This window comes from Excalfactoria chinensis, chromosome 19, assembly GCF_039878825.1.
Source record: "Excalfactoria chinensis isolate bCotChi1 chromosome 19, bCotChi1.hap2, whole genome shotgun sequence".
Taxonomy (NCBI): domain Eukaryota; kingdom Metazoa; phylum Chordata; class Aves; order Galliformes; family Phasianidae; genus Excalfactoria; species Excalfactoria chinensis.
The window spans coordinates 4,424,967-4,438,811 of NC_092843.1; the positions used below are offsets into that span (position 1 = coordinate 4,424,967).

Consider the following 13,845-nt stretch of genomic DNA (forward strand, 5'->3'; position numbering starts at 1 on the left):
AGGAATCGATCCCATCATCCCACCAAAGGGATGCGGTCCCATCATCCTGTCATACGTTGTCCCAAAGGGATGGGATCCCATCACCACTGAGCCAGGATTATGGAGTCCCAAACATCGTGCCAAAGGAATGGGGTCCCCTGCCTGAGGGTCATCCTGAAGGTATCCTCACTTATATATATCCTCACTTATAAGGGCTCTCACTTACCCATTAAACATCACTTGGCAGAGAGGGTTCTGCTTGTATGGGTGAGCATCATCCCACACCGAAGGGGAACCCGCTGCCCCATCAAGTGTCACCCCACAAAGAAAAGGGTCCCATCTCCCCACCAAGGTGATGGGAACCTCCTGAGGGTCAACAAGGAGCCGTGCAGAGCCCTGCACTGGGATCCCTGGGCACGGGGTGTGGGATACAACCTGGCAGCCCACGGGGTCCTGGTGGGCAGCAAAGGGTGACGATGTCCCGGTGGGAGCACATGGGGACCCGGGGGGCTGTGGGGTGTCCTCCATAAGGATCTGAATGTGGTGCTGGCACCGGCTCTGGGGGTGGGGGGAGGGCACTGTGGGACTGGCTGGGACCACAGGGACCTTTAAGCTCAGCCGCGGTGGGATTCTGCCCCTCGTTCAGCTGAGCATCGCCCCCGCAAGGAGGGGTCTGACAGGACACTGCCTCTTGGGGGAGGAACCCCTCATCTATCTGCACGTTGCCCCCCAGGGAGGGGTCCCCCAACCCACCCCACAGGAAAGGAGTGTCATCACTTCCCATGGCACTGCCCCACAAGGAAGAGATCCCCACTGCCCCACAAAGCATCACCCCATAGAGAAGAGCCTTTCACCCATCCCAGCACCACCCTCACCCACCCTGCCCCACCGGGGCCATGCAGCACAGTGCAGCCCTTAGCCCCAAAACAGGGGCCCGTGGTACCGGAGGGCACCTGGAAGAGCTCAGCACAGGCACAGAAGGTAACCCTACAGCCCACACCCAACCAGAGGGCAGCTCACTGCTGTCACGAGTTTCACGGCCTCAGCTCAGCGATGCCGGTGCACGAACGGGACCGGGTGCCACCGTGTCGGGAAGGGACTCAGCCTCCGTAAAGGGGCCACACATGGGCTGTGGGGGCTGCTGTGCCCCCGGCACCGCCGGGAAAATGAAGTGCGAGCTGCCAGCGGGGCTCCAGGCTCCTGGCGGTGCCGGATGCGGCCCGGCTGGCCAACGCCGTAATCGAACACATGTGTGTGGGCTTCGGGGAGAGGCTGCGCTGGGAAACGGGGCCCTACAGAGACCGGGGGGCTGCATCCTGTCCAACAGCCCAGGTCCCACATGAAGCCAGGCGTGCGAGTGCGATCCAAACCACAGCTGGATTTGAACCCAATCTCCCGGCATCTGGGCTAATTTGCTGCGCCGTGATTGATCGTGGGGAGGGGGCACAGGCGGGAGACGCTCCAGCTCAGACCTCCCAACAGAGCCAATGACTTAAGCAGAGCTGTTTCCAATCTGCGCTGCACATTGAGGCGAAAATGCCCCCTTTTTTCACCTTCCCCCCCCCCCCCCCCCTTTCCTTCTCTTCCTGAGCACTCCCGTTCACCAGCTCTGCCTGCGGCGGAACAGGGCGAAAAGGGACAGCTCTGCTCTGAGATGTCGGGGCCGCGGGGCTGAGCTCACCCCCTCCACCTGCCCCAGCTTTTGAGCTGCGAGAAAAAGGTGAAGGAGTCGGAGGTGTTTCCCCCCCCCCCCCCCTCAACCCCCACCCCCGCCGGGCTCAGTCACTCAGCAGGTAGCGGGGGCAGCCCGGGGTCCCGGGGGGGGGGGGTGGGAGGAGGGGGGTGGGCAGCTGTCGGGGAGCCGCTGTGATTGATGCAGCTCGGCCCCATAAATTACGCGGACGCAGCCCGCGGGAGTCATCGCTCACAGCGACGTCCAAAGCTCCCTGCCAGAACCTGAAACACTTCCAGCCGTTAATTGAACAGGGGGGGGGGGGGAAAGCCCACAAAAATTATGTATATAGAGATATATATAAAGAGAGGAGGGTGGGGGGGAAATCAGCGCCCGAGGGGGTGGGATGAAATCACTGCTCCGCAATGAAGGTCAGCGCTCGCTCCGCTCCCAGGATCCCGATGTCGCCCGATGTTGGGTTTGGGGCTGAGCGGTTCCATCCCGCTGCGGTCAAACTCGCTTGGAGAAGCCCGTAGGGAACAACGGGAGGGCCGGCACTGCGCGGTGGGATTTGGGGGGAGACCCCCCCGGGGTCGGGCGGGTGGACGGGAGATCTTTGGGGTGCCGTGCCCGGCTGCGGGGTGACCCCCGGGGGGAGATGCCTGTTGCTGTGCCGCCCTCCGGGCTTCCACAAATGGCCGCGGCTGTGAGAAAGGAGAAGCGAAAGCACGAAGCTCAACCCGCCTCGCTAGGAGCGGGGGGACACGTCGCTGTGTCCCCCCCGGGGCCGCCCTTCCTTCCCACCCGCTCCCCTCTCCTCTAAAAAACCACCCCACCGACCAAACCCATCGACCTCTACTCCCATTCCCACCACCTCCACTGGACGCCCCGTCGGGGGAACCGCGCACCTGCACGGGGAGGAGCTCTTCACCCCCCCCCTCCTCTCCCACCCAAAAACCCCGACGGCGGGGGCGGAGCGCAGCGGGCGCCGCTAGATGGAGCCCGACGAGCGGTACCGGGCAGCGGCAGCGAGGGCGGCGGAGGAGACGGGGCGCTGCGGGGTAAGTGCCGTCGGGGCGCGGCGGACGCGCCGTCGGGGCTCACCTGGTCGGGCTGATGGATGGGGAGGGGGGGAAGCCTGAGCCTGGACACGGAGAAATGGGGGAGAAAAGAGGGGTCGGGAACAGCGGAGGAACCCGGGAGAGTCGGGGAGGGGTGGGCAAAGCCGCCGCCGGGATTGAGACCCTCGAAGGGGCGGTGGGGCCGTGCGGGAGGCGGCGCCGCCCGTTTCTCCCGCTCCCACCGGGGCCGAGGGGAATTAGGGCTCGGAGAAAAGAGGAGGAGAAGGAGGAGGAGGAGGAGGAGAAGGGGGGGGCCCGGCTGCTGCGTGCCCCGCCCGGGGAGGGGAGGAGGAAACCTCCCGCCGTCCCTTTAACAGCCAGCGGCGCTGCTCGGAGTTCAGGCCGGGGTCAGGGGGAGTTCGCAGCCCGGGTTTCACCTCCGAGCTGGCGGCGTCGGGAGCCCCGAGGAACCGCCGCCGCCGACCGCTCCGAGGGGCGTACGGGCGGTCGGCAGCGCCGGGAATGGAGCGGCGGCGGAGGGCGGAGGGCAGCGCCCGGCGACGGCCCCCCCGGGGCTGAGCCATGAGAGTCCACCGAGAGCTCGGCTGGCTGGCGGAGGGCAGCGGACGGGCAGGTAAACCGGCACCGCGGCTCCGACGGCGCTCGGGGGGCACTCACCGGGGCGGCACCGGGAGGGGAGGCGGGGAGGGGAGGTCCCGTTTCCCCCCCACCCCCCCCTACCCCCACCTCCTTACCCTCCCTCGTCCTCCCCGCTCACCTCGCAGGAAACGGGGGCGGGGGGCGCCGGGGGCACGGCCGGCCGCCTCCCGGGAGCGGGGCCATAAGAGCCTGGAGGAGCGCTGCGGGGAGCGGGGAGCGGCGCAGGTAACGGCGAGCGGCGGCCCCGGGGGGGCGGGCGGCCCCGGGGCTCTTCGGAGGGCAGCGGGACGGCCGCTTTTCTCCGCTTTCTCCCCCCCCCAACTCCCCCGTTTCCTCCGGTGAGGGCAGCGGCAGGTGGGAGCGGGGGGGGGGCTGGAAGCGAGCGGGGGCGGGGAGGTGTGTGTGGGGGGGATGATGTCATTTTCTCTCCCCCCCCCCCAAAATAAAAAGAATATTTGAGCCTAAATCTGAGCCTCTGGGGGTTTGTACCCCACTCCCCGCCCCATCGGCCGGTGCGAAGCGAGCCCCGATATAAGCGTGGCACAGGGAAAGCTGCGCTCAGAGCAGCCAGAACGCAGCGGGGGAGAGAGAACCGGGGTTGGGGTTGAGGTGGGCTGAGCAACCCCCCCCCCCCCCACCACGTCCTCCCCCGCCCCCGTAGTGCCCTACCCTCCCTACATCCCCTACAGGCGTTGGGCTGACGGGGCCGTTTGTTGCAGGGCGGCGGGTGCGCGGCGCGATGCTGGAGGCCATGGAGGTGCCGAGCCACTCGCGGCAGCTGCTGCTGCAGCTGAACACGCAGCGCACGAAGGGTTTCCTGTGCGACGTGATCATCGTGGTGCAGAACGCGCTCTTCCGCGCTCACAAGAACATCCTGGCGGCCAGCAGCGCCTACCTCAAGTCGCTGGTGGTGCACGACAACCTGCTCAACCTGGACCACGAGATGGTGAGCCCCGGCATCTTCCGCCTCATCCTCGATTTCATCTACACCGGGCGATTGGGTGAATGCGAGCCGGGAGGCGAGCAGAGCTTGGGGGCTGTGCTGGCGGCCGCCAGCTACCTGCAGATCCCCGGCTTGGTGGCACTGTGCAAGAAGAAGCTGAAACGCAGCGGGAAGTACTGCCACCTGCGTGGGGGCTACGCGCCCTACAAGCTGGGCCGGGGGCTGCGTGCCGCCACGCCGGTCATCCAGGCTTGCTACTCGGGGACGCCACGACCCGTCGATCTGCAGCCCGTGGAGCCGGCGGCCCCGCTCAACACTCAGTGTGGGGAGCTCTACGCGTCGGCCTCGCAGGGCACCCCGCTGCACCCCCACGGGCTGTGCCCCCCTGAGCGGCACTGCTCGCCACCGTGCGGCCTCGACCTCTCCAAGAAGAGCCCCACTGGCCCCTCCGCCCAGCTGCTGCCCACCGACCGCCTGCTGCCTGCAGAGCCCCGCGAGCCCTCCTTGCCCCCACGGCACGACAGCCCCCCTGTGAGCGGGGGGCTCCTGGCCGGCCACCCCGCTGCCTACAAGGACTCGCCACCGGGTGGGGAACCGGGGGGACACCCCCACGCCACTGACCCATTCCGTGGCACGCCGCCTTGCACCGAGCCCCCCCTGCCCCGCAGCGATGGGCGCGAGCTGATGTACCGCTGGATGAAGCACGAGCCGCTGGGGCCCTACCTGGACGAAGGGGAGGCAGAGAAGGAGCTGGAGAGGGAGGAAAAAGCCGAATCGCCGCCCGCCGCCCCACAGCCACGCTATCCCAGCGTGGAGAGCAACGACCTGGAGCCCGACAACAGCACCAGCGAGGAGACGGGCAGCAGCGAGGGGCCATCACCCGGCGATGCGTTGGACCGCTACTGCAACCACCTGGGCTATGAGCCCGAGAGCCTGGGCGACAACCTGTACGTCTGCATCCCCTGCGGGAAGGGCTTCCCCAGCTCCGAGCAGCTCAACGCTCACGTGGAGGCCCACAACGAAGAGGAGCTGTACCACAAAGCGGCGGCCGAGCAGGCCGTGCCCTTCTTGGATAAGGGCGGCGCAGGGCTGGGGGACATCCTGCGGCCGTACCGCTGCTCGTCCTGCGACAAGTCCTACAAGGACCCAGCCACGCTGCGGCAGCACGAGAAGACGCACTGGCTGACACGGCCTTACCCCTGCACCATCTGCGGGAAGAAGTTCACGCAGCGAGGCACCATGACCCGCCACATGCGCAGCCACCTCGGCCTCAAGCCCTTCGCCTGCGACGCCTGCGGGATGCGCTTCACCCGGCAGTACCGCCTGACCGAGCACATGCGCATCCACTCCGGGGAAAAGCCCTACGAGTGCCAGGTGTGCGGAGGCAAGTTCGCCCAACAGCGCAACCTCATCAGCCACATGAAGATGCACACGGCCGGCCCCGACGGCAAAGCCAAGCTGGACTTCCCCGACAGCGTCTACGCCATGGCGCGGCTCACCGCCGACCAGCTGGGGCTCAAGCAGGAGAAGGCGGCCGAGCTGCTGTCCCACACCTCACACTTCCTCAGCGACCCCAAGGCCATGGAGAGCCTCTACCCGTTGGCCAAGTTCACGGCCGAGCACCTGGGGCTGAGCCAGGACAAAGCGGCCGAGGTGTTGGCGCAGGCTCCGCACCTCCATGCCGACGCTGCACGGACCATAGAGCGCTACTCACCCCCGTAGCGCCCGACAGAGGGGGGGCCCTGGGGATCCCCGTGCCTCTGCAGGGCGGGGATGGAGGTGGTGGGTGCTCGGCCCCGGAGAACTCGCTCGGAGCAGGGGGTCCCATGAGAGCTGCCCCGGGCCGGCTGGATGGCGCGTCCCGCCGTGAGCGGTGGGGAGAAGCCGATATTCAGGGACTGACCTCCCGGCTCACCCCGCTGTGCCGCCAGCCTGAGCCCTGAGGCTTTGGAGGACATGAGCCCGCTCCTTACCTCGGGGCTGTCCCCATCTCTGCCCGCCCCGTGGCGGGACCCAATGGAGCTCAGCTCTGCTGTGATGGAACCCAGACTGTGCCGCCATCACTGCCGTGGGGCCGTGAGTACTTCGTCCATCGCGGCCACAGCGAAGGGCCTCCTCCTCCCCGGGGCTGTGCTGGGAGCTTGGGGACAGACTGATGGAGAAGGCTCACGCGGGGTGTTGGTGGGGGTCAGGGATGGTGACCGGGGAAACACGATGCTCCTCAATGTGGAGCAGCACTGAGCTCTCCGGCTTCAGCCCTCAGCCGCCAGTGTTTTCGGGAGGTGGGGCAGGGCCTTGTCACAGACTGAGCCCCTGCACCCTGCCCCACAGCGCTCGCCATCAGGGATGCCCGGGGCCCAATGGGGTGGAGGAACCCCCGGGAGCCGCCGTCCTGTGGGGTGGTTGTGCCCTCGGGCCCACCTCTTTTATTGCCAAAGATCCCCGTCCCCAGCTCAGCTGGGTCGGGTTGGGTTTGGGGAGCCTCGGGCCGGGAGTTTATGACAAAGACAAAGCGGTTGGGTTTGTCAGCTACGTGGACGTGGGCAGCGGAGGCGCGGGGCCGCGGGAAGGGGCTGGGAGCAGCACTGGGGGGAGCTGAGCCCCCCGGGCTGGGCTGCAATGACAGCGGGTCGAGCCCCCGAGGGGCACCCCTGGCACTGCGACACCCCTCTTGTGACCCCTCCCTAAGTCTGGACCCCCCACCCAGGCCCACGACCCTTCTGCCTGGGGCTAATGTGAAGCTTCTCCCCTCCCCGTGCCCCCTCCTCTCCTTTGCACACGAGGCCCCGGGGCAGTGACTGTCCCCAGCCTCGCAGCCACTGTGCCTTACGCTGCGCTGGCTGCTCTGCAGTGAGCCCTCGTGCACCCAGGTGTCTGCACCCAGCCAGGGACAGGCAGGGGTCACTCGGGTCCCCCCGGGGTTTGCCAGTATCCGGCCAGAGCTGCCACCGGGCATCTGTGCCCATTTTGGAGGTGGAGCACCGGCAGCAGCTGCACCCAAAGCACAGCTGGAAGCGCCCAGCGGGGTCTGTATCACGTCCAATTTGTACACGGGCTCCTCGCCCTTTTTTCTATAGTCGAAACGGAACAAGCAATAAAGTGACATTAACACACAGAGCCTCGTGTCCTTCTCTGGCAGCCCCGATGCATGGGGCTGGGATGGGGAGCAGGGATGAACCCCACGGGGCTGCGCTGGGTGGGTGGTGTGGGGCCGTGGGAGGGGAGGAGAAGCTGTTTGCCCAGAGTCCCATTCATTAACAGGGAAGGTGCAGAACAGCAGGGTCACACCGTGCTGCCATACGTCCCCACCGCCTCCCCATCTACAGTGATGTGCCCACTGACGGCAAGAGAGACAACGGGCTGCACAGACAAGTGTTTAATACTAAAAATGATTAAAACCATCTTAACAAAATCACCCGAACGCGGCCACCTCCCCAACAAAGGGCTGGCGCGGGTGGCCCCGGCGCGCTCAGCCCGGTGAGACCACACTGTGCTGCCCAATGAGCCCCCCAGTGTGGTGGGCATCCAGCACAGCGTGCAGGGCGGTGAGAACACGTTTCCAATGCACTCAGCTTTGAGGATTCTACACGCTGCTTACGCCCAGCGCTGTGCGGCACAGGTTGAGTCCTGGGTGCTCGTGTAAACCCGCGATCACTCCGTGCACCCTCCTGCAGGTGGCTGAGCTGCCTGGGGACCCCCAGTTTGCACTGTGCAGTTCTGCACCTGCGCTGAGCCCTTTGCCAGGACACGTGTATGGTACAGGTGAGCACAACTGCTGCTTGTCCATGCGCGCTGCTCAGGCCCTGAGCCCCACTTTGGTCCTCACCATGGCATGGATGACAGTGAGCTTCCTGCTTGAACGTGCTCTGTTGCAGACACCAGGTCCGAGCCACCCACGCAGGAAAGGAAAACACTGAGCTCGGTCCTGCTGCATCCTCTGCAGTGCGCCGGTGGGAACTGGAGGTGGCCCTGGGGTCAGTCCTGCTCTGTGCTGATGGGACCGAGGCGTGACGGAGCTCCAGGGATGCCAGTTCATGGGCAAACTCTCCCTCGTGTCTTCTGTATCTGGAGTGCCATGGGGATGAGGGCTTGGTGGTGGGGACAATGTGATGTGGTGTGGGAGACAGCAGGATCCCTGCAGGGCTTGGGATGACTCAAGAGGGGACCCTCACAGCTGGGCTCGGGGCCAGGCACACTGCCCAGGCTTTGCCAGTCCCCAAACAGCTTGTCCTGGGCTCCTTGGGGACTCAAAGGGCTTCGCTGACCTCACGCTGAGCCCTGAGCTGAAAATGTGGCTAAAAGTAGCGGTGTGGGAAGCAGGGGTAAGGGGAAGAGAGGTGGGAACAGGTAACGTCTGTTGTGGGAGGGGAGCAGAACAGAAAGCAGCTGTGGGGGGGATCAGGGGTGTTAAAGCCCTCCCCCCCCAGAAAGCAGGCAGGGCACACACCTGAAAACGATCCTATGCTGAAGTCTGAAACGAAACTGAAAAAGCAAACCCTGCACCAGAGAGGACGAGCATCTCTGCAAGCAGCAGGCAGCGTTCTCCTCTGTGGGGTGGAAGCGGGGATGGGATGGGGAACCAATGTAGCCTGAGACATGCAGGAGGAACAGGCTGGACAGGGATGATGGAGAATGCGGGGCACACAGCTGGGCAGGAGGAGACCTGCCCTTGAAGTCCACAGCAGCTCCCAAAGGCTCAGCTCTTGGGGCTGAGCGAGACCAAGCAATCCCAAAGTCTTCACCGTTGCATCCCCAATCTCTGCCCTGTACAGCCTACAAACCCGAAGAGACACCAACTGATGACGTGAGCTCTCTGCAACCAAGCAAACCAAGCAAAAGGCCGGCGATCCGGCATGGGGTCACCCAAAGCTTCCCTACACAGCAGGGCTCTTCAGCTCTGCTCCAGCACCGCCCGAAGGCCACGGGGACACTCAACGTCCCAGCCTCCACGTGAACCATCCACGGCAATGACCTTCCCAGCTCTCCTGCGCCCCCCGGGGGGGCCCTTCGCAGCACGGCCATGTGGGGTGGGTTGAAGACGTGGCGTTTATTGTTCATTGTGGGCTGGAAGGCGGTGGCGGTGAGGGCTGCCTGCGGAGCCGGTCTCCCACCGTAACACTCTGCGTTACTCACTCAGGGGCTCTCCTCCCTGCTCGGCCCCCTCCTCAGCCCTCCTGGGCCCATTTGAGGAAGGTGGGGATGTCCCTCACGGGCACGTTGCGGGTCAGAGCTTTGACTCGCAGGTTGCGATCGTCCGTCAGCAGAACCACTTCGCGGAGCAAACGGATGGGATCGTCTGGATGGAAATAAAACCAGAGCGGAGTGAATGGCAGAGCTGTGCTCTCGTACCACGCTGTCCCCATGTGTGCTCTGCACCCCAAAACCCCGCAGCCTCACAGTGCTCCTGGGCTCCCTGCTGACAGCTGAGGTCTCCCAACGTGGCTTGGAGACGCACCTCATTTTGGAGGCCTTCTGCTATTCCCCTTGCTCTGCTTTGGGGATAATCTATGCGCTCTGCCCGTCCCCTGCAGGCGAAACCCCACTGCCCAAAGCAGGGAAGTGCTCAGCGCTGGGAACAGGAGGTGCCTTCGCCTGACCCAGGCCAGGAAGACAGCCCGCGACCCTGGCTCCAGCAGGAAGCTGGTGCTATTATTCTGGCGATCTCATTATAAGATCTAAAACGAACCTTTCGTTCGAGAAGCTTTTGGAGTAGCCACTGCCACCAAGGCGTTTCTGGCTGAGGCTCAGACAGACAAGAGCTGAAGGCTGAGAAATAACTGAAGGGATCTTGCCCCCAGATGGATGAGCTGCCCCGCACGCAACACGCCAGGCTGGGGATATGGGAGCCACGCTTACGTGTGTGCGGAGCAGGGGAAGCATATGGGGTATGTGTAAGCAGCTGGGTCCTGTGACCAGAGTACTGTTCCTACGAGCACAGGAAACACAGTGCCTCTGAGCCAGGATTGGAATGGAAAAAACAGAGTTTATGGGAGCCCAACATGGGCCCAGATTGGCCGCGCCAGGAGTAGCAAGCCAAAGGGAAGGGGAGGTTAGCGACGAGCACGGGCTGCCATGGTGGTGTTGGGGCTGAGGATGGTGGGGAGGTGATGGGAGGAAGGGAAGTGTGGGGCGGCCGTGGGGTGGCTGTGGGAGGGCAGGCCTGGGTCCGAGGGCTGATGAAAGCAGGATTGGAAGGTTTTGTGCGGACACTTTAAGAAATGTGTAACAATAAACATCCTCTGCTCCGAGCTGGTGACGCGCCTCCTTGTTACAAACCAGAGGCTGTCAGCTTGTCAGGCCCCATTCGCCATAATCCACATGATTTCAAAATTCAGCATCATTTGCACATAAACATTTGGTGACGGTTTCTCTGTGAATCTGACAAGTTAAGCTGCTAAGAATTCGCGCTGACAAATGTGGGTTGATTTCTTGGGCAGCTGCTGATCTAATTCCCATCCACACTGCCCTGGCAGCACACTGGGGCTGTCTGGTCCCAGCACATGCTGCCAGTGCCAGTGGGGCATCAGGAGGAAAACAGCTCCATCCAGGAGGCACTGGGGCTCGTGGAAGGAGCCCTTGACCTTCTGCTGCAGCCATGGCTGTGGCACGCAGTGGCAGGAGACGGCCCTGTATGGGCAGATAGTTGCATCTGCATCTGCTCTTTCCACTCTGGGAGGATGAAGGGAAAGCAAAAGGCCCTGACATGTGGTTTTATGGCCTCGATGCGTACTCTGGGGGACAACAACCACTAACAGTTGTGCTGCCAGCACCACAAAGTGTCTCTGTGTGCGTATGGAGGGGTCTTCTCACAGGCTGGGGAGTCCCAGAAGGTGCACCTAGAGGTGAGCAAACGTTTGGAAACACAGCAGGATGGGCCACAGCCTGGGGCTGAGTGGGGGCAGGAGGTGACACCTTGGTGCTGAAAGAGGCCAAATGCGGAGGTATGGGCTCCAAGGGCCACAAAAAGAGAAATGAGCAGAGCCTGTGGGCTGCAACAGAGAAGGGACAAAGAGGATGTGAGGTTGTTCTACCTTTGTTAGAGGGCATGAAATCCTTGGCCTTGTCGTTGCAATAGTGGAGGCAGCAGGACAGAATCAGGTCGTCATTGTTGCCCTGGAAGAAAAGGGCAATGTTACTCCCAGCAGAAAAAAAACCCAAAACCCTGCAGCCCCATCACCCTCATTTCTGCACTGCCCTGGAGATGGTGTTGCAGCTCAGTGGAGACCAGGGCTGCTGTGAGCCTGCAAAAGGACAGGTCCCTGGGGAAGCATCCAGCCCTATAGCGTGCACAGGCAGCACTGCCTCAGTGCCTCCATCCTCGCAGGGCTGTGTTCCTTACCTGCTGGCCGGTGGTGTCTTCACTGCGGAAGGAGATGGACTCCAGCTCGTTGCCTCGGCTGGTCAGAGCCCTCAGGCAGTTGTCACGGCCCTCGAACCTCTCCTCCAGGAACTCGATGGACTTCCTGGCTCTCTCCTGCACTTGGCGGGCATAGCCTGCAGCTCGGTGCTCCATCTCCGGGCCCTTGGCCAGGCCATCCAGCTCGTTTATCACTTCAAACAGGAAGAGGAGGTACAGTTACTAAGGGACAAGGTGCTCTCGTGACCCGCTGCTGAAACGTACGAGTTGCCAAAGCCTCAGGGCTGGGACACTGGGAGCTGGCTCAGGAAATCTGGGTTCAGCTGCCGCAGCGTCCCTGCACTCCTGGACTTGGCCGCAGGTCTGGAAAAGCTTTGCTGCCTTCCACCTCTGCGTGTCACCTGCCTCAGCCCTGAGAGCATGGGGACCTCTGCCCTGCAGCGCTCCCTGAAGGCACCGTGCCCTGTGAAACGCAGCCATGAGCCCAACCCGTTCACCTTCCCTTGTGATTGCTGGGGGGGGGTCAGAAAGCTGATGGCTCAAGGGGATCTGGCTATCATGCCTCCTGATTCAAGCCATGCCGCCCCGCTCTGCTCCTTCTCCCAACCCCCTGGGCTTGCTTTCAGATGCAGAAAGCTGCGTGTGCAAGCGGGGTCACATGCAGAAGCAGGCAGCTCCCGCTCCACTGAGTCCTGGCCCTGTTTTCACACCTGAAGCCACTCCCCCAGGCCGCCCGCAGGGGAGACACTCTCTTCAACACCTCACCCATCTGGGGCTGACACAGAGTTTTCACATCTGTCCTGACACATGTTGCTGAAGCCGAGCTCAAGCCTGGGATCAGGCAGATTCCCAGCCCGTTTGGTTTCACTGGAGACTGTCAGGGCTCGGAGCCTCCTGTCCGGCTGCCAAGCAGCAGGCACACAGCCTCAGCAGCCCCCCGGGCTGAGCAGTGCCCAAGGGACGCCAGGAGGAACGCACCCCGCGGTGCACCCAGAACTGCTCTGTGTGTGTGAGCAAAACGCGGCCAAGGCAGCTCGCAGCGAGGCCGGGAGCACGATGGTTTGTGTCCAGATGTGCACACGAGCATCCTCACATGCGTTCGTGCACAGGGATGCGTGTGTGCAAGGCTGGGCTGGTGTGCACGTGTGTGTGAGGGAGCCTCTGTGCGCGCAGTGTGTGTTTTAGCCATGGCTTCATTTCTGAAGATTGTTTCCGAGCTTGGAGCCAAGTCCTGAGTTCAAGTGGGAACTATGCATTCCTTGGGGGTTCGAGGAGAGAGCTCGGGGTCTGAGGCCTCTCCCCAGTGCTGTGAATCACTGCCCAGGGAGCCTGCGTGATCGCTCTGTTCCATGGTGAGACTGGCACTCACTGTCTGGGTATTCAAATTAAAGCTGCATGGAGCTGCTTTGCTCCTCGCTCGCAGTCTGCTCCTCTTGCTACTGCTTTCAACGACCTGATGCTGCCATTTCCACACAATGCACGGCTGGGTGAGGGGTGGGGGGAGCCTTGCAAGAACGGAACATCAAACAGGAAAAGCTGGTATTCCCTCCCGAAATCCGCCTTCCTGCTTCCAAGCTAAACAGGCTTCAAAGGGGAGGCTTGTTTGTGCTTCTGCACCAGGCCTGGCTTCTCCATGGTGGGGTCAGCCTCAAGGAGCACGGAGCAGGTTAAAGAGCAAGAGAAATAAATGGAACACGAAGCTGCATGCTTAACCCCTTGCTGCAGCCCTGGGATAAGCGGTGAGGAGTGCCCGGTGCTGTGGACAGGGCACAGCCCACACCTGGCAATGAGGTGTGACACCACAGCCCCTGGCTTATCCTGCCCAGCCCAGCCCTCATTCTGCAGGTTCAGGGCAGCAGCACCTGGTTTAGGGAAGGAAACGGGGCTTCCCGCTCTCCTGCAGCTCATGCCTGTGAGAGCACAGAGGAGGCAGGGCCATGGCTCCAGGGAAGGTGTCAGCATTCCCAGGTGTGAGCGCACTCCGCAGCCCCCACGGCTCTGCTGGCTTCCTTCCCTGTGCAACTGCAGTGCCAGGCTGCGGAGCCCCCAGACAGCCCCACTCTCCCTGTCCAGGGGTCCTGTCCCCAGCTCTAAGAGTCCTTCCAGAGCCAGACCCTGCAGGAAGGGTGGCTGTTGGATGCTGACTCTTGGGCTGATGGAGCTGGAAGTCGGA

General features: G+C 63.3%; 2 protein-coding genes across 5 annotated transcripts in view; one reads left to right on the top strand and one right to left on the bottom strand.

The window, feature by feature from the left end:
- Positions 1–2,040: 2,040 nt before the first annotated feature.
- HIC1 (HIC ZBTB transcriptional repressor 1) lies at positions 2,041–7,419 on the top strand. Of its 3 annotated transcripts, XM_072353846.1 has the most exons (3): positions 2,041–2,712; positions 3,090–3,346; positions 4,092–7,419. In XM_072353846.1, exons 2-3 carry the CDS (start codon positions 3,295–3,297, stop codon positions 6,035–6,037), a joined length of 1,998 nt encoding a protein of 665 aa, XP_072209947.1. In that variant the 5' UTR covers positions 2,041–2,712; positions 3,090–3,294; the 3' UTR covers positions 6,038–7,419. The 3 variants fall into 3 exon arrangements, with proteins under 3 accessions (XP_072209947.1, XP_072209946.1, XP_072209949.1); XM_072353845.1 differs by having other exon boundaries at positions 2,041–3,346; XM_072353848.1 differs by lacking the exons at positions 2,041–2,712; positions 3,090–3,346 and adding an exon at positions 3,497–3,597.
- A 257-nt stretch (positions 7,420–7,676) lies between these two features.
- SMG6 (SMG6 nonsense mediated mRNA decay factor) overlaps positions 7,677–13,845 on the bottom strand; it is an 88,572-nt gene continuing 82,403 nt past the window's right edge. For both annotated transcript variants that reach the window (XM_072353694.1, XM_072353693.1), the window contains exons 17-19: positions 11,655–11,866; positions 11,347–11,428; positions 7,677–9,611 (exon numbers count right to left, since the gene is read on the bottom strand). In XM_072353694.1, coding sequence (XP_072209795.1) covers positions 9,481–9,611; positions 11,347–11,428; positions 11,655–11,866 — 425 coding nt within the window. In that variant the 3' untranslated portion in view covers positions 7,677–9,480. The remainder of the gene's footprint in view (positions 9,612–11,346; positions 11,429–11,654; positions 11,867–13,845) is intronic.